This window comes from Lutjanus erythropterus, chromosome 5, assembly GCF_056507025.1.
Source record: "Lutjanus erythropterus isolate fLutEry1 chromosome 5, fLutEry1.hap2, whole genome shotgun sequence".
Taxonomy (NCBI): domain Eukaryota; kingdom Metazoa; phylum Chordata; class Actinopteri; order Lutjaniformes; family Lutjanidae; genus Lutjanus; species Lutjanus erythropterus.
In genome coordinates this window covers 11278305-11303459 of record NC_139321.1, presented here as the reverse complement: position 1 = coordinate 11303459, position 25155 = coordinate 11278305, and the positions used below count along the sequence as shown (strand labels likewise).

Genomic DNA, 25155 nt, shown 5'->3' with positions numbered 1-25155 from the left:
GTTAAAAAGTTTTAGCATAAACATTTTGTTGGGGAAAACTCCCTCAGTGGCATTGTTAGAATTATTTATCACCTGTTGAGGTAAAAAGCTACGATAACAGCAGTGTTTTCACCTGTATTATTTCCTAACAAACCACTATGGAGCAGTGTTGCCTGCAGTTATCACTGGCAGAAGAGTAGTGTGCCAGTTCGCTTACATCGTTGCATCCTATTGTTCTTGTCTGTGATCTCATTTGAGTGTGTTAATTTGTCATTTTTACAAATAGATATTTAAAAAAAATGTTTCCAAAAAATAAAATCTCAAGCATTTGGGGTCTGGAGCTCCGGGTCTGTTCTTGTTTTTGTTTTTCCTTGTGCATGCAAGTAAGTCACATCTCATTTGTGTGAAAGTCTTACTTGAGTTGCATGTCTTTGTTGATTTAGTCAAGTTTAAAAATGTCTGTAACTCGAGGTCTCACCTCTGCAGTTTACAAAATCAAGTCTTGGGGTTCCTGTCGCTTGGCCAGCCTGAGTCCCATTTCGTCTATTTCATCTTCCTGAGTGGACATGAGCCAGAAGCAGCCTTATGTCCCAGGTGGATGAGCATGGCTCTTGTCAATGCTCACCTCCACTCCTCCTGGAGTGGTCTGCGGGGGTGCGTCCTGCTGATCCGACTGCATGTTTGAAAGATGCCAACTGTGCTGATGATTGTCTCCAGAACCGTCAGTAACCCCTTAGGATTTTGTGATTTGGCTGGCTACTTTGATCAAAACACCAAACTTGGTGGGACGGTCATCCAGAGACCTGTTGACCATACTGATGTTCAATGCAACACACAGCTGATTTACACACTTCACACACTCACTCTCTCATAATAAAACCAGACTGTGGGGGGAAAAAAACAAATTATGCTGTCATAGCAACAAACTGGTGGTGACCTCAGAAGCATGGTTGAGTTTAACAATATTAGACTGAATATGGAATGAAGTGTTGACAACTGGGTCTGACATCAGGCTAATAATGACCAGCACATCACAGATATTTAGCTCTGTATAGAAAGAGAAAGGTTAAGGGAAACGTTTTGTCTAGACCGAGCAACTTTAACTTAACATCAAGAAAATGTAGTGATGCCAACATCAACAAAACCTGTAAAAAAGATGATTGCAAGTACAGAAAACATCAATATGAATAATGCACAATTTAAAATGTTTAAACCTCTAAAACACTGAAGTAAGAAAAAACAAAAGCAAAAGTAAACAAAACCAAGTCACTGTCACACCCAACCACACAAATTAAACAGGAAATTGCTTCTGTTTCTTGAGAGGTCAGATGAGGTTAATGTATTCAAATGTGAAGGAGGAGACCTCACTTTAGTTTCACCTCCTACAGTATATAAACTTAGTTTGGGTTGTTTTTGGTTTGTTTAGAGAAGATCTTAATTATTTGACGGTGGGTGACACATCGGTCTATGTCTTTTTACACTGATCTTTGCTTTAATATATTTTTTATAGCATATGTAATTGTATTATTGGAGAGATTTTTTATTTTACAGTAATGGTATCAGCTCATTAGCTTCTATTTTTCAGACACAAAAGTATACGGTGATGGATGGTCACGAGTATTTTGACAAACTGATTATGCAACAACAGTCAGTGTTACATATTTTTAAAATTGTTTTCCAGAGCTGAGAAAATACAGATTTCTGAAATTTTGAGCAATACATCTGAGGTCATGCATTTGAAAATATTGCCATTTTCCACAATAACACTCTTCCTAAAGTAGCCCTGCAATGAATGATTGTTTTTGTGTGTCATAAGGTGATAACAACAAAGATGGGACAAGAACAGAGCACCCTGCAGAAGAAAGGCTACAAAATTGAAAAGGAAACCGACCGTCATGTTATAGCCACAAAGGACGGTGACAAATTCTTCATAAGAAAGATCAGGGTAAGTGATGGGTTCATTTTTGTTATCGTACTTTACTTAATAATATAATAAGCCCAGGTTTACCATCCTCTAAAACACCAATACAAAACTTAATTCAGATTCTGTACATGTTGATCTTATCCACTGTTAGACTAAACAACTGAAGCAATTTGGAAATAAACTATTTTAATTTCACAGCTTTATTTTTGTTTTCTAACCTCAGTAAAACCAAATGCAACCAATTGTCTTGACACAAACGTGACTTCAACGTGAAATGTTTCATCCTGTATTTATTAACAGACATGTATTCATATTGTAGAAACTGAAAGGGGAACATCAATAATGGGAGAAAGAGAACAGAGGAGGGGTGCTTGTGTGTGTGTGTGTGTGTGTGTGTGTGTGTGTGTGTGTGTGTGTGTGTTTGTGTGTGTGTGTGTGTGTGTCTCTCTGTCTGTCTGTGTCTGTTTTTTACACATCACAAAGTGGCATTTTTCTTTGTTGCAGTTATAACAGCCACACTGCAACTCACTTGACAGTAAAATGAATCTCTCTCTAATGCACTTTGCCCATGACAAAAGAAACATAGAAACAAAAGAAAGCCTGACATAACTTTTTCCCCTCAGCACACTGTGTGTGGTTAACTAGCGGTGTGTGCAGTCAGAAGCACACACACAGGATGCTCACTTCACGTCGTCAGTCATCTTGCAAGAATACACCGTGCACAAACGAATACCACTGCAAAACCTCCTTACTGGACCGTCAGTTGTTTAAGTCCTCCCTCGGTTCTTCGGTTTCTAGACTAGCAGTGACCGTCTCTAGCAGCTTAGCAGCGTTTAGCTACAGGGCAGTGAGGGCACGTCTACATGGATCATGTGACTGACCGAGGGTAGATCCTCCTTATTTTGGGCCACACAGACAGACTTTCACACACACACACACACACATTTACAAAAAAAACAAAAAACAACAACAAACAAAAAAGTTCCCTGCATCACCCCGTCAGGATTTATTTCACAATAATGATGAACTCACTGTACATTATCCAACTTATTACACGGCTATTTACCCAAAAATATTAATAATTAATTAGCAGGGATGGCATCTCTCTTCAAATTGGAATTCAATAGGAATAGTTGAAAAGTTTTAGGAGTTACAAGGTTAGCGTGTGAATAAAAGGGTTCCAGATGACATCAAAATCTGTTGTTTGTTTATTGATTGAGGTGGATAGTTTTTCCATTGATATGTAGTCGATTAGTAGGTTTTTCCAGTTTGTGATGTTGAATTGATGTCTTGATTTCCAGTTCATGAGTATAGTTTTCTCGGCAATTGTTAGGGCTACTGAAAGTATTCTATTTGATGTGTTGTTTAGGTTGGTATTGGATATGTCTTCTAGTAAGCAGAGTGAGGGGGATAGAGGGATGTGGCAACCCAAGATGCAAGAGAGGTTGTCAGTAATCACCCGCCTGAATTTTTTGATTGGTGTGCAGTCCCATATAGCATGCATGTAGGTGTCTGTGGTGTTCTGAGTGCAGTGTTGACAAATTTCTGACACAGTGATGCATTTTAGAGAAGTAAACTGAATGCTGGGGGATCTTGCAACACTCAGAATGAATACCAAAGAGGGGGTTTGATTTTTTGGTTTTTGTTTTGTTTTTAGAGTATTTGTTAGTTTGTTTTTTCTTTTTTATTGGATAGAGACAGCTGAAGAGCAGACAGTAAAGAGAGTAGAGAGACGCAGCTTCGGCCTGTGAGTTGCAGGGCACTCAGGTGCCTCTGCCAGACCATTCTGACACAGTGGTTTTTTTTGTAAGATTATTTATTTGTTTGTTTTGTTTGACAGGTTTCCACAGATCCAGCATTAATATCAAAGATGGAAACTCTCATGACAATAAATCATCCTCATGTCATGAACACCGAGAATTCTTTCAAACGTAAGTCTTTAAAGCCCGTTTGCAATTTAATGCGATACTAAAAGGAGAGTATTAAGGTGATGGTTGCCCACAGAGGGAGAACTGTATTGCTTAATATGACAGATTTCTTTTTGTCATAAAGATGAAGACGGGAACACTTTCTATGTGGTGATGGAGTTCTGTGAGGGAGGGACTCTTGCAGAAAAGATCAAACAGGGGCGTCAACAAGAGTTTAAGGTACTTGTACAAAAGATATTTTAAATTTTCACCTGAGCAATACAATATAAATATTTTACAGTTTTACACATTTGTTCTAAGCAATAAAATCAGTGCATATTTCATAAACAACTAAAATCCTGTGCAGCAGTAGAGATTTTGTTTGTTTGTTTGTTTGTTTTCTAGGCTCTGAGCTGGATTGTTGAAATCTGTATAGCACTGAGAGCCATTCATGACAAAGGCTTGCTTCACAAAGACCTGACGCCACAGGTACAGTGTTTCATGATATGTTTCACAAAATGTAAACATTAACTCTTTTACATCAAAAGCGCACAAAATATGTAGGCCTGTTGAATGTTAGATAAATAAATGAGTAATTATAACACTATGTGAGGGTTAGCGTTAGTACACATGTACACAGAAATGAATTTGGTGCCTGCAACACATTTCAAAAATGTTGGGACATCTACAAGTACAAGTTAAGTCTCTACCATGCAAAACAGAAGACATATGTCAACAACATCCAGACTTCTCTGGGCCTGAGCTCATCTGAGATGGACTGACCCATTCTGAGGAAAAGTGGGTTCAGTGTGTGCCAGTAAGGAATTCAGCAGGGAGTCCATTTGTCTTTATTGTTGGTCGTTTATGTATAAGACATGTGAAGTTCAGACAGTGATAATGGAGCATCTGGAAGCTTGATTTGTGGATTATTGTGGTAGTTACAGATTATACAGCTAAATGCTTGTTGGGTTAGAGTTATTTTAGGGGTAACCAACATTACCATCCATGGAGCCTTATGATAAAGATAGATTATACTGCAGGTGTGGTGCTGTTCACTAGAGTCCAGTGTAACTGCTGTGAATCCTTGAGGATTAGTCCTCTTTATTGAACAATACAAACTTTTCATAACTTTCAAAGTCACCTTCCAAGCCTATATTCAAAATATAGATTTAGCTGTTTTTGGCATAATAGTTAAATATTTTTGATTTTATCAGGATCAATAGAAATGTTAAAAGAAATGCTTTACTGCCCTCTACTGGTCAAAAGTTTCAAGTCTGTCTTAAACAACAGATATCTGGGGTGTGATCGAAGGTGGACTCTTAAATATAATATAACCTCCGTATTTTAGAATGTAATTTACAGAAAAAAAAACCCAAACATCTTCAGTCAATAATTACTGTGTTGACAAACAGTTTACAGTTGTACCTTTTCTTCTTTTATAGAACATATTGCTGACAGAATTTGGAACAGTGCGTCTGAGTGGATTTTGGAACATCGAGGAAAAGTACTGTATACTGCTTTATCAATTAGAAATATAACATATAAAGTATATATAGAATTAATGCAGCAGTTTCAAGTTGTTTTTGTTGTTTACACAGTTCAAACAACCCTGATGAGAAAACTGCAGCAGTGAATTATCTGGCACCAGAGGTCTCGATACAAGCATCGAACTATGATACGAGAAGGTACTGATTTTTGGTTTTTATGCATCTATATTGTTTTGATGTGAGTTGCAGAGTTTTGTAGATATCAGCTGTAAAGATGTCTGCCTTCTCTTGAATATAATAGAACCAGTGAGTAGTTTCATGTAGATTGATTCCAGTAGATTCTACTGAAGACAGAAAGTAGTTCACAAACTCCATTATGAGGCAGAGAGGAGGCAGACATCTGTAGGGTTGATATCCCCAAACTCTGCGACTCACAACAAAACAATCTATATGAATAAAGAGCTCTACAGGTAAGAGAAGAAATATGCATTTTTGATTTTGGGGTGAACTGTCCCTTTAACTTGTTGCTTCGCTATTCTCAGCTTTGCTGATCGTCTGTCACTTAGCATCTGGTGTCAGTTCTGCAGAATACATCTATGGTCTTTGAGTGCTTTTTTTTTACAGTAAAATTTCTACATATTCTTATTAGTTTACTGTTTAGTTTGTATATAGTGTGTATTTATGTGTAGATAATATTTTTGATTTGCACATATGACACCAGAAGCTTTGAACAACCATCTCATTTTCTGATTACTTCTGTAATACTAATAATACTAATAATACTAACAATGGTAATAATACTAATGCTTTCTTCATTTGTAGTGAAATTTGGTCAGTGGGATGCATAGTCTACGAACTCTGTACTTCACAATTACCGGTAAGTTATTCAGACATGTGCATGTTACTAAAATTAATGTAATCTAATTAAACATAAAAAAGACTAAAAGTCTAGGCTCAGTGAGGCTGCAGCTCAGTGGTACTTTGAGTTCAAGTCAGTAAACTAACAATCTCACAGTGACAATGCTAACATGTTGATGTTCATCACGAGTCATAATGTTTACCATGAGATATTTGCATGCTAACATCTGCTAACTACAGCTGAGGCTGATTAGAATTTCATCAGTTTTGTTGGTATTTAGTCACAATAACCCAAAAAAGAACTGAATTTTTTACCAGATGACAAGTCAGGAGATGATCAGGTATAACAAGTCATCCTGAGGACATGAATGTGTACCAGATTTAATGTTAATCCATTCATTGGACTCAAAACTACAAATGTTAACTTGATGGTGGCACCAGAGGCAAAGTCAGAAGATCACCAAAGTGGAAATGGTTGTTGCTGTCAAGGTTTATCGCTGATCATGAGGAGAACCTTAAATGTTCTGTAACTCTAAAGGCTCATTTATGCTGAATGTTAGATACGTGCGTACATACAGATTCAAATGGAACCTTCTGTTCATACTCTGCATTTTTTCATCCATATTTCTGTATGTTTTCTGAAAGCTTACCGACACGACAAAACAAAGCTGTACCTCTGTGTGGTCATGGGGTCAGTGTGGCAATGTAGTCAGTAGTCAAAGCAAGATGCTTCCATAGGACATGACAATTACGTGACTGTCAATTGGTCAAAATTGGCGGATGTATTACTTGACATTGATGCCAATATAAAAGACACATGGAGGTACACAGGCAGTGACAACTCTGTCCTCTTTGTCTGCAAGAGGGTGTTATTTTTTTTTTTTTACTTCAGCGTCAGGTTGTTGGAACTGACACACTAGTGCGTCAGAGTTCCAGAAACTTTTATCTCAGTAATTAGTCATATCCTCAAAATAAGGATATAAAATTTAATACAGATCTTAGACCATTTCAGCACGAGGTCCACAGGCAACAATGAATTACTTTGCATGAATGAAGCACATAATATGGAGAGAAATAATATCACTTTTCTAATATAAGTAACAAGATGACTTAACTGTCCTTATTACTTTATTATCTGTAGTAATCTGACTGCAGTGGTATTAAGTCTTTCTAACAATAATTCTTCCTCAGTTCTCTGCAGATGAGACACTCAGTCTCATCCCCAAGATTATTTCTGGTCCTGATCCACGTCTCCGAGGCGAGTTCTCAGCAGAGTTTCGTGAGCTCTTGAGTGACATGTTGAACCGAGACCCTGACTCAAGACCCACAGCCTGGGAGATTTTGGGACGTCCCATTGCTTTAAGATATCTCACAAAAAAGGTTTGGCATGTAGACTCATATATTAGTCTTATGTTTACTGATCAAATGTAACTCCTGTTTCTGTCTTTGACACTGACTATGTTTTGTTGATAGTGTGAAACAACTACAAAGCACCTTCAGGCTCAGTTGGACAAGCTAAAAGCTGTGGCAGACAGTTTGGAAAGAGTGCACAAGGGCACCACCATCGTCAGTCTGACAGGAGGAGTGATCGGAGCAGCAGGAGGGATTACATCCATAGTGGGCCTTGCTCTGGCCCCCTTCACTTTGGGAGCCTCGCTTGTTGTCACTGGGGTTGGAATCGGGGTGGGTGTGGCTGGTGGGGTCACTGCTGGTGCATCAAATATCACAAACATGGTCAACCAGGCCTCTGATCGCAAAGTCGTTCGCAGAATCATTAAAGAATTTGTTGAGAAAATTAATGCTGTAGCCTCCTGGCTCCAAGAGATTAGCAACAGTTTACAGACAATCAGGAATCAATGCTCAGGTGAACTTTCTGAGGACGGTGGTTTCAGTCCAGAAACCTATACAAGGATTGGCGCACGGCTGGGCAGGGGCTTAGGCGGCATTGCCGAACTGATTCGACTGATTCAAGTGGTAAACATTGGCAGAATCGCAGCACAAGCATCCAGGGCAGTACGTGTGGCAGAGGTAGCAAGTGGTGCACTCGCTGGTTTATTTGTGGCAGTAGATGTCTTTTTTATTGCCATGGATGCTAAAGAGATACACCACATCAGACAGGCACAGGCAGGTGGTGAAGCACGTTCTGAGATCATGAAATTCGTCCAATCCATCAGGTGTACTGCAAAGGACTTGCAGGAGGTTTTGGATGAGCTCAAAATCATCATCTCAACCATCCCTTCTCTTTAGGATGAGAGATAGTTGGAAGGGCAAGAAATGGAAGAAATGTTAGTAGAGTGACTATCATGAGTATTGTTGACTATTGAGTGTTTATTTTAAGGGTACTTCACACATCCAGCAACCTGAAAAGTGGACATTTATTGTTAAAACCTTAATTATTTTTTACCACAATGTTCTGAACAATGTGACTGATTAACTGATCACAAGTTAATCTGAAGTTATTCTTTTGTGTTTTCATTTCAGTATTTGTTATGCAATGTAATACACAGTGAAAGTACCTTTGTGTAGGATTTGATGTCTAGTTGTAGTGTAGTCTAGTTGCAAAAAAAGATGCTGTATTCACTGATGCATCCCAGGGAACCTGGAATACAGATTAATGGCTTTGAAGTGTTGACTGCATTCAGCACACATGCTTTTGAATTATTTGCAGAGCGTAATTTCATCTTTGTAATTCTTGATAATGTTTTGTAGACATGAGAATCTCAACATGCTGTTGTTGTCTCCTCAATTTTATTGATATTTTGCAAGTTGAAAAATAAACGCAAGTTGTACCTGGAGCCTTTCTCTGCCTGATTTGCATGATTTTCTATGAGACATGAGTCCATGTGTGTTTTCTTTAGGTTTTTTTTTTAGGACTGGGCAATAAAACAAAAGTGATATGTGTCAACAATAGATGTCAATAGCAATAAGAGGACTGTTCAATAAAATGTTCAGTAGTTTCACTTAAATGCAAACTGCCATGAAAGAACATCATGAATACGACCTGGCTCATAAACAGCCGGTCATATCCATTGATAATGAACAGCCAATCAGCCAATCATTGAACAGGTGTGTTGTTTAGTTGCACCATCGACATGTGACACAACAACAGAAACAGTGTGGAGTGAGAGAAAAAGTGCAGTTGGAGAGGAAATTGTTGATTATAAAGGACTCTTCAGCTTTCCAGTATGACAAGGTTTTTCTAGCCTTTTTCTCATGGTCTGTATCAAAAATAGGCAATTAAACTTTATCATTAATTGTCAATATCAACTGAAATAAAACATTTGATTGTGATAAATTCTTCAGATATATCACCCAGTCCTAGTTTCTTCACATCAGTTAAGGCAGTGGTTCAAAAACTGTGAGGCAGCCCCCCCTGGTGGGGAAAGGAGCCACTGCAGGGGGATGTGGAGGACCACTGGAGAAAAATGAAGTGAAACAAAGCTGAATGATTATGATTTAATCAACTTAGATCCTTTTTTTATCAGCTGTTTCCCCCTATCATTGTCATGACATCAATTTACAAAAAATAGTTGTGGGGTGGAGGACATGTACTGTTTTTGGCTTCTGAAGGAGGGACATGCCAGGAAGAAGCTGATCAGAGCCACACTGAGTTTTAAAAAGTAATTTTGCATCTATTCTTGCAACAGTACACTTATTTTTTGGTTGTAAACTGTGTTGACTTCAGTGGTTTGTTCACACTAAAGCTGATTTGACTCTTGATTTCTGCATAGTTGACCTTTAAAGTGGTGCAAAGCCATTAATCTAAAGAAACTGAACCTACATTCACATCACTTTAGCATAAGAAAATGCTTAAATAATTTTACTTGTAGCAGGAGTACCACAAATCGGCTTTGTGTATTAAGCAAAACTGTAGTGTATAGGCTTGTAGCAGTCATTACCGTGTGTCCATCAACTTTGCAAGTTGATTAAAAAAAAAAAACAGATCAGTCTAAGAGTGCAAAAAAATATTGGAACCGCCCTACAGTAACTCTGAGGAAAAGACCATTGCCTCAAATGGTATGCATCAGTGTCAATATGACCACAATATGCTTCTAATTTCAACAAATTAAAAGTATAACTAGAGAATAATTTCTAACTCGAAAACAAAACAAGCATATTTCTCTTATTTGTGTCAAAAAAAAGGGCAAAAAATGCCTCATTATTAATTTTGGATTGAAGTATGAACAAATCTGTGCAGTACGTTTAATAAGTGGTAATTTGCTTTAAATATGAATTTCCATTATATTATTTAAATAGAGATACATTATGTTAGTTGAGTTCAGATTGATAAGTTGTTTTAAATAATAATTAAATTTCCATTATATTAGTTGAGCACAGATTTGTAGTTTGTGCTTCTTGCAGTCGTCCAGCAGATGGTGCTGTTTGTTTCATTAGGCTGATATAGGCTACGCTCCGCCCATCGGAGGCTCTCCGGAAACAGAGAAGAAGAAGCAGAAGGCGGATGTGACGTAATTGTGTTTACACCGTTGAGATGAGTCCCTTTTAAACGGGAGGCTAGAGAGCAGATTAAATATAATTCCTTTTTGAATTCACATTTGTACCCGCAGAGTTTGTCCGTAGGTATCGTATATAAATGGGTGCTCACGGGGTTTTGGGGAACGAGCCCGAGTCTATTGACTACTCGGTGCACGAAGCCTGGAATGAGGCCACTAATGTCTACCTGCTGGTTATACTGGTCAGCTTCGGTCTGCTGATGTACGCCAGAAAGTAAGGATGGTTTGCTCTTGCACTCAAATCTTCATTTCATAAATTGGCTTATAAAAGGTAGAAGTACAACACGGGTGTGTAATTCAGACAGAGAGATCTCCTTCTCCCGTCCCCTTTCAAAATATTAAAATCTCCGCCATACTCTATTGAATTTTTTCAGATTTTATTATTTTCTTCGTTACATTGTAATTGGCGTACTTCATGTGGCATTACTTTATCATCAAAAACATTTTTAGGGTATTTTGCCTAATTCGGCATTCAGATAACACTCCAAGTACAATGTATTTGATCAAATTAAAGTTAAAATAGGTGGAGGTGTGCGGTTCAGCGTTCTGCCTCTTGCCCTCACTCAAAATACAAAAAATACGCCATACTCCATTGAAAATGTCCATATTTTAATAAACGTTTGGATACATGGTAACAGGCTCACCTAATGATGGATTACATTATTAATAAAATTATTTTGAGGGTACTGTGGTAAATTCGGCATTGATATACATCTCTAAACAAAATGTATTTTTCTTAAATGTCAAGTTTAATTATTGGTGTGATATTTTGTATATTTTGTCTCATATAGTATAAACATGTATATACATATTGATATTTTCTATAAGCAATATGGCTAAAATGTATTGATTGCCTTTGCATTCTCATTATACTCATATCGTTTTTAAATCTCTGTCTTTCCACTTATAAAACAGAAACAAGAGGAAGATCATGCGTATCTTCGCTTTGCCTCCCACCGTCGGCAGCAGCCCGGAGCCTAACTTCTACGACAGCCTGCAGAAGGTCCGCCTGCGACAGCAGCTGGAGATGTACTCTCTGGGTGAGCATTAATGTAGCTCTGCACAGGGCAAAAAAAAAAACAAAAAAACAAAAAACAGCCTGCATCTGGGTTGTGTCTGTTCACACTGATATTCACAGGAGAGAACTGGGGAGACACTTGTAAATCAATCAGCATGGAGGCAGAAGGGGCCACAGAATTGTTGACTATAGGATCAGAGTATGGTTTCCCAAATAAGACTTACTTTTTTTTTTATTACCACAACATAAACTTTAGCTTCAGACATTAATGTTAAGGTGTATGATACAAAATATATATATTTATCCTTTCCTACTCTAGAGAATATTTGGATCTGGCACTGTAAAATATTTTAAGCTGATTTTTTTGGGTTAAACATCAGGCAGTGAAACTTATGTAAACCCCTCATACTGACAAATGCTTCTGCTGTTTTAGTTGGGTGACATAGACCATGATCAGTCTAAATAGGCACCAGTGTTTCCTGTTGACATTCTGGGTAACCCTAAGGTAAATACATTTTTCCCTCTGTCTTCTGTCATGTTTTGTAGCCAGGAAATTTGAGCATCAGCAACAGCAGCAGCAGGGTCAGGCGGACAGTGTGCAGCTCTCCATGGAATGAGAGCAGGAGGGAGCTCGTCCTGTTCTGTCAGACTAAACACTCCTACGTCTTCAAGCCCTCTACACACGGATAGGAAAGGACTTGGACGGCTGTCACGATCAGAGATTGTTAAAAAGCTGTAACTCCTATCCTCGTTGTTTCTGTTTGGCTCCTTGAGTAAGAGGCGTCTTCATCAACCTTCTGTTGTCTTTACTTCATCTGTTACACGTGGAGTTGGTACAGCTGAATTGATGGAGAAGCCGAGATTAAACGGGAGTGTTGTGGCACCTTGCAGGTTTGCTGTATGGCATCCAGCAGTGACTCTTAAGTTGAGGAATGATAAACGTCTAAGTGCAGCAGACGTCACTGAGATACTTTCAGTACAATGTGAGATATTAAACAAAGTCCACCATGAAGAATTTCTTGCACATAGAACATGATCCTTTTTAAATTTAACATAGGTTCTAGTCTGTTTCCATTTGTTTTTTACGTGTTTGTTTAATGTTTTTTGTTAGCTGGGAAATTATATTAAAATTCTTAAATGTGAAAATAAAGCACACGTCTTAATGATCAGACCTGATGTAACTTGAGTTTCATCTGGGTTTTTATTTGACTATGAAAAAAAGATCACTTTTTCATCCAACTAGCCCTCTTGTACTTTTCTCTGTGCTCACTTTAAAGGTGCAATATGTAAAAACTGTAACCACGAACTTCTCTAAACTGTAGCTGCCAGCAGCTCAGTCACCCCCTCCATGATAGCAGATAGGACATGGACCAAGTGGGCTCATTTTTCTGATGTTTGTTTTTAATCAGTTATTTGATGTTATAAAAGGGTTTCACAACATGATTGACAGCTGAGCTCTGCTCGACTGAGTCAGTCGGGTATATGGGCTCTTGATACCACAGCTCCAACCCTGATTACTGCTGTGCAGACTCTGATTCCAGATTGGCAGCAGGGAAAACTGCACCGAGATGATTTACAGTGGCTCCGACCCGGACTCTTCCCTCCGGAGATGACAAAGACACGTGTTCAGGAGAGGTGTCAAGAAGGAGACAAACGAAGAAAATCACCTTGGTGTTGTTGGACTGAGGGCAGATGGGACTCATTATCACCTTTTCAGGTACAAAGTGGTATTCAGAGATGGGGCAGGTCGGGGTTAGCAGGTTAGCATTCTAACTTATGTAGATGTCTCTGCAACACAATGCATGGACATCTGACATGACAACAAGACTGCTATCTCTTCACACTCTGTTGATAATGTTAATTTTTGGATATTCTAAACTAAAATTCTTGCATATTGTACACTTAAGTCTCAGTGGACTTTTCATCAAAGTACAAGACATCTTGTGTCCAGCAGTAAAACTTGAGAAATTAAAATTATTGGCATGTTCATAGATTCTTGATGAAGTGGGGGTAGATGTAATTTAAAAAAAAAAATAACTAGCTTATTGAATTTTTTTGTGGAAAAGAACATTTCAGTCAAATTATTCCAAGCAGAGCATTTTTATTTGTCATAGAACATGTCTGTAGATGATTGTTCAATGTGTCCAGTACTTTGGTTTATGACCAGATAGTCACAAAACTACTGACATTCCCATTTACCTCAACTGTACTGTGTGAACTGTGAAGTAAGAGATTTTTAACTTTTATTGTGATCATGTAACATTTAGCTTAAAGCACCACGATGTCCAAGTATAGGCTGACAGAGCTGATAACATGGCTCTAGACTCCTTTAAACAAAACATTTTTTTGAGTACCACACATTCACCATTGTACTGCGACATCAGAGACAGAGATCTTAAAAACCTAAACTATCAAACCAAAACTAACTGTGTAACTGAACATCAGGAGAGGTAAATAAGTAGTCAAGAAGCTCTCAAAGATCACCAACCAAGGAGCAGGTTTTATTTATACTGAAACATACAGTAAACTGCTCCGTTGGCCAGGGACAAACTGAAAGGTTCTCTATTTCATCTAGAGTCAGCAAAACGAACAGTTTCAATTGATGCAACAGTCCACCGGTAACACAAACAAGACCTCAAGCATACAACAGATAACCCTGGTCATAAAATAATGAAGTAAACAGTACAGGCATATTCAGTAATTATCAGTACAATAACAACAGACCAAAAAAATTAAAAAAAAGACACAAACATGCTCTCTCTGATTTGAGTGAGTCGTTCTCTGATTGTAGTGGCATACATTCAAATTGGATTTGTTTGTTAGCCAGACATCACTTATGAATGAAAAATTGATTACAGATTATTAAATTGCCTATTCACAAGAATCTTGAATTCCATCAGATGGTTTAGCTACACACAAACATTAAGAGCTTCAGCAGTGTAAACATGGCCATGGTGTACGCACCTCTTTGGATGTTTTATGTCCTGCATGAGATCATTAAAGCTTGGCACCAGGAAAATATACAAAATGCTCCAGGCATAAAATAAATTGTACAAAGCGAGTTCCCTTGTAAGACAATTGTTGAGACAATACAGAGTATAAAAATAACACGTTTTGAAACAAAATATAAAAACGCAATTATGTACAGAAAATAGGCAGCTAGTCGGGAAAAGGCAATAAAATAAACTTCATTCACACAGTACAGCAAGCGGATTCTGCATAAGTAAAATAAAGTTCAAGTGGCAGGAGCAAGCAAGGTGCTCATCTACAATGCAATGTCCTTTATTGAACAACAAACCATCGGTGTCGCCCACGAGGGCAGACGTCTTCATCGTCAACAGAGAGCGTGCTGGCGTACTGAGAGGCCCAGTCTCTGAGGAAGAGCTCCTCTGCTTGGCTCTGCAGAGTCTGTTGCCCTGTTTTAACCTCAGAGCCGGTCTGGTTCACCACCAAGCCCACACCAGCTGTGTGGGTAAAGTAGTTCTCTGACCAGTTGGATGTCCCTGAGAACAAAGAAACAGTTACATCAGATTAGATTTAATGATAGTCGCATGAACTAATAAGACATCTTTTAACATCTTGGTGCGCTTTCTACTCTCATGACTATATGGGTTCCATTAAAGAAAAAAAAATCTTTCTTTCTTAGTGTTTGGAAATGTTTTATGGGTCTATAAAAAGACAGGATTTAAATTCAGGAACACAAGCCTTTGTAGACCCGTGGCTAAAACCCTGACCTGTCAAAAGCAAAACAAAGCAAAATGTTCCTGTCCAGGGGGATGAAATGTTCAGATCCTTTACTTAAGTAAAAGTAGTGATGCAGCAATGTAAAAAGGCTGAGTCAAAGTCCTGCCCATTCCCGAAACTACAAAATAGTGTAACCTTCATCTTATACAGACATTTCTGTCAATGCATTACAAGGACAGTTCAGACTATCTGAAGTGGGATTGTATGAGATACTTATCTATAGTCACTATACTACCCACAATATATGGCACAGAAGCTAAGCAATGCAGTTTTAAAGTGGAGTGCAATTAAAATGGGCTAAAATATACCTCCACCACAAATAAAGAAAAAAACAAACAAACAAAAAAACTTAAAGGACTCAATTCCAGACAAAACATATTTTAAAAGCAAATTATTTGTTTTGTATGAAATTATCTACAAAATATGCAAAATTACTAGTTATTTTTCACCACAGCCATTTTAACATGAAATAGTAGGATAAACACAGATGTTGCTAATAAAGGTTCCATTACATTCAGGTCAAACAGAGTCAGGTTGCTGCTATTGTGAATGCTGTCTACTGGAAAACCTCTGCTACACTAAATGGGAGCTTAAACAGTATCACTGGTAACTCCTGTATTTACCCTGCTATTCCATGTCAGTATGATTGGCGTGAAAAGGGTCTATTGTCAGATAAATACAGTGATGAGTACAATATTTCTCTCTGAAATGAAGTAGAAACACCTAAAAGTGCCTTGTTTAAATGGTCAGAGGAGTTATAAAAACATAAGTGGTAATAGCATACCTATATAGACCACTCTGTCTGTAACCATGTATTTGGCGTGATTGACTCGTGCAAAGGGAATCTTCTTCTGCTCCGCTGTTGAAGGCACTGTAAAGATTTTCTACACAGAAACAAAAAACAACGGAAGTTTAGGATGTATCACCATTCGGTTGAAATCACTGTGAAGGAAATACAATCTCCCAACGTACCACATCAATGTCACATTTCAGAGGGGGCCTGTTGAGCACCAGCAGGGACTGCAGGAAGGTGAACATGGCGGCAGGCGAGTGCTTCCAGCAGCTCACCAGAAGCCTAACCTGCACCCCTCTGGTGCAGGCTGCAGCACGCAGGCCCGAGTCGATGGCAGGCCAGAACCTGACAGAGAGAGACCAACACACAGTTTCAACTCTTCAGCTTTGCAGAAGACAGATTGATACCGGCAGAATGTCTGTGGTGCTAGTGGGCAAACAAGGGAACACTTCAACACTTCATGAAGAGAATCCGTCCTGTAATGTGTTTGGACACCACTAGACGTATCACAGGACTGAAAAGCTTCCTTCCAGTTAGTTTCCAGCATTTTAACTAGAAAGACCTAACCCTAACATAAGACATAAAAGTATCTTTAAGGGGAATCAGTTTGTGTCTGATGATGAATATACTTTGGATTATAACAGTGAACACTGTTGGGTCTGTGTAAGTCGAGTGGGCTCATCACCTGAGTGGGTCTGTGTATTCAGACAGAGGAAGATAGTCCATGACAGAGATGTCGATGAATTTCTGGGCATCACTGATGACAGACAGGATGGTGGAGAGGTCATCAGAGCGGCCACGGGCTGATATCTGTGGAGGGGCACTCTGCAGGAAACGGGTATATCACAGGTAGTTAGAATCACGGGAGCCACCGGACAGAGGAAGAGACCTCTGACAGAGCAGGGGACAAAGATGAGTGCACTCCTGACAGTGATCTAAATGGTGTTTCTTATCCTATTCCACTCTGACAAGAATGCACTTCTGCTTAAACCTGCACAATATGTCACTTATTGATACGCTTTGTCTAAAAATATCCCTGTCAGCCTTTATCTATGTAACGCCTCACTTTAAAACATGAGATTTCTTTAAGTACTCCTCCTGAAATGTATACAGTAGTTCTGAACTTACAGACAGGTAAACTTCAGCAGGCACACCATTGAACTTCAGGCGCATGGGATTCTGGGAGCTGGATAGGGCAGAGAGGCGAGCAGGCCAATAAGGCGGCAGGGAGTTGTTGTTGGCACCACCGAGGCTCCAGTACACCCCGAATATCCGAAAGGCATCCTGAGCCAGGCAGCTGCAGTCCTCCACCGCCAGGCCAACCTCCTTCACCTTGGTTCAACAGAGAACACAGGATGCATTCAGTCTGTCACAACCACAACTATAACTGTATGTAAACAGTGGTGGGATCATCTGGGTCCTGTTCCAGGAAGCAGATGAATTGAGTCATCTGAATGGATTTCCTGAGCACAACCTGGAATCCCCTCTGATCTGGAAGCACAATTATGTTGTGCTATTACGACCGATGTTATTTCATTATTTATCCACCTTGGACCAACATTGTCTGAATGCATTTACACACTCAAATAATCTAATCTAGACATCAGTGTCACAGCTGATTATTATACAGTCAATGTTGGAGCCATCCTTAAAGGTTTATGGAAAAAGTCTATTACACTGAATAGTGCACCGTCCGTCTTAAGTTCATCTAAAATCCGCTGTCTCACTGTAGCCCAGTTAGTTTCACTTGTGTCTGAAAACATGTTTGAAAGTAAAGGTGCCTTACTGCTCAGTTTCTCTTTGTCTTAAATCCAGACTGGACAGTACAATCTGTCTGTAGAAAAGAGCTTTTTCCTGAGTCAGGCTCATGCTATTAACTGGCTCGGACATCAGATCTACAAATCTATTGGACAGTAATGTAATCTCTGACTCAACAGTAATGAGGCCTTCCAAAGCAAAGGGTCGTGTGGGGTGAACATATTGACTGCTACTCTTTATTCTGTACCCCCAAATAATGCAGATACATTGGAAAATGCAAGTTTCTGTCTGTTTTACCTGACTCAGAGAACGCCAGTCCATGTTAGCACTACCCAAGTAGAAGTGCTTCTGATCCACCACCCACAGCTTGGTGTGGATGATGCCTCCGGTTACAGCCTTGAGGTCTACCTCTCTGACTTCTGCACCTGAAAAAAACCCCCAGAAAAACCACACAATGAGACATCATCAAGAGGCAAATCAACAAAAAATATCTGCAGACACATCTGCAGACAGCCTGGTTAGTGTGGCTGCTGGGAAACGGTGTTAACACTCCTCCATGTGACTTTTGGGAGGGTGGCGAAAAAGCCAGTTTCTAACCCTGGACTATAACTCACTCATCTTTTCTAAATGACTTAACATGTGTCTCTCATCCTAAAGGACAGCAAATAAAATCTATGCTACTGATAAAAAAATCCATCAAAAACAACAACTTACTGGCTAAAATAAGCATGTATATTAGATTGTAATGTCCACAAAATTATATGGCTTTACTTTGTTTTGATATCAGCATTAGATATCTGCTGCCCTGCTATAAATGCTGGCATCAAAAAAAACAAAACAAAAAAACAATACTCGTTGACCACTACCATGTGCTACATATTGTCAGGTTGTGAAGTACCTGTTGCATTCAATTCTGTTGTATCTTGAGTTGAGGTCTGGGGGGCGTTGACGGCGATCTGGAGTTTCACACCTTTGGATTCCAGTTGTTTAAGCTGCTCAAAGACCATTCTTCCCTGCGAAATGTGTGCAAATAATATCATATCATATGCAGAAGAAATTCAATAGATTCTGGTGTAAAAGCTTGATATGCTACATGACGCTGAACTAACCTGAGAATCAGAGGAGCCGGCGAAGTCTAAATCATTGCCACGTAGAGTGAAGTAGAAAGCAGCGATGTGGACAGAGCTGTTGGCTCTGTGGAGCAGATGAAGCCAGCTGTCTGCGATGCTCCGTCTGGACGAGGGAGCAGACGGGTAGAGACCCTCAGGGATGCTCTCCACCAGATGAACTCTGAACAAGAGAGAGAAAAGCTACAGCTGCAACCACTTACACACCAAACACAATCCAGTCACCTTAAACATAAAGAACTTTTACGTTTGACTAGTTTATAAAGTTTTAATGGAACATGCATGACATTTCAGTAGCAACTCATATGTTAGCATGTAACATATGTGACTGTGTAAATAAAGGGGAAAAAAAACACAAAGCAAAGCTGGGTTACACTTTATTTGACAGGGTGTGTATAAGACTTATTACATTGTCATAACCATGTCATGACCCATGAGGGAATCTTAAAGAATGTTAATGACTGTTATCACTAAGTGTCAATTGGTAAATTACATAATTTTTAAAGCAAAGTTGGCATGGTTTGAGATGTCTTGTTAGGACATCTTGACATTAATCAAGCCAATTATGTCTTTGTTATGACTATCTTGACATTAATGAAGACATAAATATCTTTGTAATGAATCAGGTAATTCTGTCAATTGTTTCAGTACTGTATAAAACTACTCATCAAACAGGCCTTATAACATTCATTGGCATCTTTATGACAAATTGAAATGCTACCACTTTACCTGAGATCAAAGAAAATATTCATGACATTCATGCTTATAATGTTCTCATGACGTCCAGTGTCAAAACCAACCACATATGATGGTATAATGCAATGTTAACATGTTGCTTAACAGTTGCTTTAAGTTTGATAATGTCAACTTCTTTCTCATGACAGAAATACATCATGTTGTCTTGGTTAATGTCGAGTTGTCAAAACAAATAAGTCTCAAACAATGTCAACTTTGCATTAAAAATGACAAGATTGACCAAATGACACTTAATAACAGTAGTCAAACATTGATAACTGCTTCATGATAGGTGTCATGACATTGCTTTAACAGTGTAATTAGTCTTAGTCATATCCTTTCATATAAAGTGTAACAAACGTGTTTCTTTAAAAATGCATTTGTTTGCATTTGTCATGAGTTAAATTTCACAAATGTGTCTTTAAAGAACAAAACTGATCAGAGAGATCAACACTTTGTTGATCATGTTCTTACCGGCAGTCAGTGCTACAAGGCTCTGGTATGAAGCCAAAGCCCTCCAGCATGTGCAGTTCCAGCTGAGCTGTGAGCTGAGCCACAGACATGGGAAGACCGTACTGCCAAACATGCTGGCCAAAACCCACTATAACCAGCAAGAGCATGGGCAGGAAGCAGAAGAGTCCGAAACTGGAGCGTCCGGAGGTCTACAGAACGAGAGATGAACAATTTTAACTTATGAGCAAATGGGTAAAGTTACTATCATAGTTTCGACAGGAGTCTGGGAAACAGCTGAGGACTGTGCTGCATGCCTGAGCTGTTACAGGCCTGCAGGGTGTGGTGGAATTCCTTTTTATATGACTGACTCTGCTGAGACCACCAAGAAAACAGTGAGAATGATATCAGTGGAATCTATCAGGTAAATAGAATAACATGACCCACCTTAGTTGATTTTGTTGCGCTAGCTTTGGCAGGCTTCTCTGGTGCTACAGGTGAGGTTAATTCATCAATATTGGCTCTTTCTTCTGCAAGATCCGAAGCCTTCAAATGGCTTGTAAGTGGTTCATGAACCTCCTTCACCTCCCCTGAATCTTGGCCCTCAGACTTTTCATCTGCCGTATCATCCTCACATTCAACGTCTGACGAAGATCTACTGTCCTTTAATTCAAGCATGTTAATCGGCTCCGTCTCCCACGGCGGTTCTTCATCCATAATAGCTTCCTCTTGGCTGACCTCAGACACTGACTTTTCACTATCTCCAGAGGCACTGAGGTTGATCCTGCTTTTAACCACATCATCGTACTTCTCTTCTGTGTCTTCTGGTAGCTTATGTCTGATGAAGCTCTCACGTGGAAGGTGAGATATGGGGGCATCCGTTATGGTGTCAGCTTCTATTTCAAGTGTTTTGCTCTTGTCTTGCACTGGTGAGTGGCGTTCTGATGCTAGCTCTGTTCTGAGAGCAGGTCTGGGAGTTACAGTCATAAGAGGACACTGGGCTGCTGCAGCAATGGTTTCTGTGCTGGCAAACGCAGAAGGGGCTTCAAAGCCAATTTTGGGGACGCGGACCGATGGCAGGGGGAGTGCTGTTTCTCTGACATGGGGCGACTTGGACTTGGATGCCTCCACGCTCCCGCTTCCAGCTTTCTCCAGAGACTGAGCTACATGGACAGGGGTATCTTTTTTGGGAGCAGGCAGCTCTGTGCTCGGGCTCGCACCGGTGGGTCGTTTATGGAAAGTGGGGATTCTGGACATGGGTTTCCCACCTTTGCGATTCATGTCTCCTTTCTCCTCAAGACGGTCCAGCACAACACTACACTGCTTTAGTTCCTGAGGAAGACAGAACATTATTAGAAAAAAACATGCATTTTTGGGGTATGTACAGAAATAATTCATCTATAGAATCTCTCCCACCATATGCACATAAGTTTTAACCCAGTGACTCTAAGTTGCCTCATGACAACAACCTAAAATACCTTCAAAAAAAGCAAGCAGTTAAACATCAACATATGTTAAAACTCAATATCTTGTAGTCATTTGTTCCTTGTCTTGATACTGTTTAACAATAGTATAATACTATATAATACCTCGAAAGGCTTCTGTAGGACTGCGATAACTGGAAGAGCCACACCTATTCAAATCAGGTTTCCTGTCTGATCCACCTCAGCATGGCCACCAGAGGCTGTTTAACATGCTGTCATGGAAGTCAATATTTGTTTATGAACATGAGTTACCATGGCTACAGCATCATTTCACAACCCACAATGTTATTTTTCAGAAATACACTGATATTGTATAACAACAACATTACATGGTTCAAAATAGATACAAGGGTTGTCCAAAGTATGGATACTTTGATAAACAGTTGTTGATTAATAATTAATCTGCACTTAGAATCTAACCAATTAAAATGTATTGATCCATAATGTACGTTTGGTGTACTAGTTCTTCTCTGGAGTTCATGGGTTTTCTCACAATTTGGTCTAGTTTGGTTTGTTAGTCTTGAAATGGGAGTAGTCGTGTTTTGTTTGGTGAAGCCATTTGTTGAATAAGGACAGGTGGACAGGAGCAGCTGTCTCGAGCAAGAGGCTTATTGTTTTATTATTTTGTTTGTTTAAATTGTTTGTTCCTCAGGAATGAATGTGTCACATGACTAATGTGCCACTAGAATTGTTTAAATAAAACTTAAAATTAGAAAAAGAAGTGCATGTTGTGTCTCATTAATTAATAATGATTAATTGATTATTGATTGTTAATGGTTGTCACCAATTGGCTAAGGAAAATGCATAAAATCGTAAATACTTTTTTGATATCGCCATTGTTTTTTTTAATACTATCATTCTGGTAGATACAAAGGTTCGTTCAGTGTGGACAGTCTACTGGTCATATATTTGTTGATGCTGCATTAATTTTCCAGCAAGATGTTGTAGATATTGTAGTCCTCCCATGAACAATAAATACTGACATTTAACCAATTCCCTGTGTTTAATTAACTTTTATTGTATGTGAATATAACTGAATGTCTGCCTCCTGTCTTAATAAGCCATTCTATAACTTTTATCTCTAGTGTTTGTATTTTGTACTTGTTTTATGTCTTATTACCTAACAACATAGGTCTTTTTCATGTAAGACATTTTTACATCGTCAGAGTAGCAAAACCTCAGGTGTAAATAATAAAACTTTAATGATGGATTCCATTCCGCTGCTTCAGTTTCAGGGTCCTGTATTGTGCATGCTGCTTCACTGTCATGACAACTGGGACACAGATCATTGTTAAACATTATTAGGAACACCTGTGCTTTTCCTACTATGACATGTCAAAATGTCTACTGTGAAAAAGTCTGACTGAGGGTTTTTAAGGCAAATATTGAAATGAACATTTGATTAAAATCAAATCCTAAACTACATAATGGACTAAACCATGAAATTAAAACATTGTTTTTAACTTAACTGAAACATATTGTGTCATTTATGTACAGCAAGTTCTCGTTCATTTCTGTCAGCCTGCACAGTAATACTAATATATAGTATACTGGCTGACCCGTCAGTCTGATTATTGACACAATGACCATCTTCACAACAGCCATTTACAGGTGTTAGCAATGATACTACTTAATGTTCCTTTCAATTAAGGGGGACCTTAATTAGTATCACTGCTAACACCTGTGTTTACCATACTATTTAATATCGATATGGCTGCTGTAAAAAAAGGTTGCTGTGGATATTGGTATTACCGTATACCATGGCACGAAACTTGACGGTTATCAGACCATATACACTTGCAGTACATCTATGGTATTGAATTCTACAGTATTTGTGTCGTTTATAAAAGAAATCCAGTTTATATCAAGTTTCATGTCTGTCACCAATTACAGTGCAACATATTTTTTTGAGTTATTGGGCTGTGAAAATCTCATACTGATAATGACAAAAACATATATTATTTAATATCTCCAAACACAAATACTGATTTTGACACTGGCCTCAAAAACCCTTTACTGGTTGAGCTCTCCAGTTTATGTAAATAACTAAGTCATTGGCTCAACATATAAATCAGCTTAACTTCTCTACAAGCACGCTAAAGGAGATTAAGACACTGGCACACTGGCCTGACAACATTTCCTGGTGATGATTACATACTGCTGATTTCTCTCACCACATAGCTGTATAAAGTTGTGCCACACCCAGCCGTCCTACCGTAGACAGCTAACCCGGCCGTGCTTTTCAAGCCTGATACAAAAAAACACCGGACAGCCAGAGGTGTGTGTGCGTTTTGTGTTTGTTTAAGGTTTTCTGTGGGGTGATTTATAGACTATACCGTTAGATCTGCCTCCTCAGCAGTTTCCTCCTCCAGCTCTGCCTCGGGACTCTGGTGTGTCTCCATCACTTGGCTCTGGACAGACTCAGAGTCTGACTCATCTGATTCCTGACAGGACAAAATACAGTTCACAGTTAACAAGGAGGAGAAAGCATCGCCATAAAGCATCTGTTAGAAAACCCACAATGGAAGCACCAAGGACACATAGGTTGTGTATTAATCTGCATCGTGCACAAAAAACAGACAAGAAAATAGGAAGGGCAAATGTGTAGTGATATTTTTCACGCAGACACACCGTCAACGGAACAAAACAAACTTACCATGATGCAGTAACTTACTTAGTAGCGGTAGTTAACTTCTGGCTGGGCTCAGGGGTTCACACTCACGGTGCAATTATCGCCTCTAACGGTTATGCTAACCAGCTAAGCAACTATTACACACGTTAAAATGTCAATAACACCAAATACACGACAGTTTAAGGCAGACCGGGTTATATTAAATCCTTCTCTGAGTATTTTTCTCGGGTTAGCCCGCTAACGTCGCAGCCGTTGACGCTGGCGAGCGAGCTACGTGGCCGACTGTGAAGTTCTCAGCAGCAGCGGCAGCAGCAGCAGCGGTGGAGGAAGAGGAGGCGGAAAAGCTGAGTAATAAAAATACCCACCTCGTACGTAAAGTTGGTCCTCCCGTGCGGGCGGGTCGACCTTCTCCTCCGTGAAGCCGGTGTCGTGTCCCGTAACTCTCCCTCGCCCTCCTGTGAGGGGTGGATGGATTTTCTGGACCGCAGTACCATGGGCATCTTGTACCACTTTAATAATGCAGCGAGCCGCGTCACACGAGATTAACGGACGGAGCGTGAAGAGCAGTCACGTTTGTTAGATGATGAGGGTGCACTGGGGCAGACGGTCAATGCCGAGACTACACTTGCACTGAACGGCTGCTAAAGTTTTAAAAACACCTTTCTCACTCACCTAAAATGACCTTTTTAACGTGTTATGAATGCGCCGTCCGTCTCAAGATAAGTAAACAACAAATTGAAGGAAC

At 39.4% G+C, this 25155-nt stretch overlaps 3 protein-coding genes across 3 annotated transcripts; 2 read left to right on the top strand and 1 right to left on the bottom strand.

The window, feature by feature from the left end:
• Positions 1-1408: 1408 nt before the first annotated feature.
• LOC146326513 (uncharacterized) lies at positions 1409-8950 on the top strand. Its single transcript, XM_084718798.1, is given in 10 exon segments — positions 1409-1427; positions 1796-1924; positions 3744-3834; positions 3956-4050; positions 4216-4299; positions 5253-5314; positions 5409-5495; positions 6120-6174; positions 7347-7535; positions 7629-8950. Coding segments are annotated over 9 exon segments (1602 nt in total). The 5' UTR covers positions 1409-1427; positions 1796-1810; the 3' UTR covers positions 8454-8950.
• A 1660-nt stretch (positions 8951-10610) lies between these two features.
• smim19 (small integral membrane protein 19) lies at positions 10611-12868 on the top strand. Its single transcript, XM_084718795.1, has 3 exons — positions 10611-10883; positions 11585-11709; positions 12234-12868. The coding sequence occupies exons 1-3, from the start codon at positions 10750-10752 to the stop codon at positions 12302-12304; spliced, it is 330 nt and encodes a 109-aa protein (XP_084574921.1). The 5' UTR covers positions 10611-10749; the 3' UTR covers positions 12305-12868.
• Positions 12869-13768: 900 nt separating this feature from the next.
• On the bottom strand, positions 13769-25119 carry pld7 (phospholipase D family, member 7). The gene is made up of 12 exons (XM_084718796.1): positions 24776-25119; positions 24115-24222; positions 20742-21626; positions 20319-20506; positions 19092-19272; positions 18881-18995; positions 18280-18407; positions 17353-17556; positions 16910-17049; positions 16404-16569; positions 16216-16315; positions 13769-15190 (listed from the first exon to the last, which is right to left on the bottom strand). The coding sequence occupies exons 1-12, from the start codon at positions 24908-24910 to the stop codon at positions 14970-14972; spliced, it is 2571 nt and encodes an 856-aa protein (XP_084574922.1). The 5' UTR covers positions 24911-25119; the 3' UTR covers positions 13769-14969.
• Positions 25120-25155: the final 36 nt, after the last annotated feature.

Coding starts and splice junctions, on each gene's coding strand:
- smim19 (XM_084718795.1), top strand. CDS start 10,750: ATGGGTGCTCACGGGGTTTTGGGGAACGAGCCCGAGTCTATTGACTAC. Junction 10,884..11,584: donor CTGCTGATGTACGCCAGAAA/GTAAGGATGGTT, acceptor CTTATAAAACAG/AAACAAGAGGAAGATCATGC. Junction 11,710..12,233: donor GCTGGAGATGTACTCTCTGG/GTGAGCATTAAT, acceptor CATGTTTTGTAG/CCAGGAAATTTGAGCATCAG.
- pld7 (XM_084718796.1), bottom strand. CDS start 24,910: ATGCCCATGGTACTGCGGTCCAGAAAATCCATCCACCCCTCACAGGAG. Junction 20,507..20,741: donor GCGCAACAAAATCAACTAAG/GTGGGTCATGTT, acceptor CTCGTTCTGTAG/ACCTCCGGACGCTCCAGTTT. Junction 19,273..20,318: donor CCTTGTAGCACTGACTGCCG/GTAAGAACATGA, acceptor TCTCTTGTTCAG/AGTTCATCTGGTGGAGAGCA.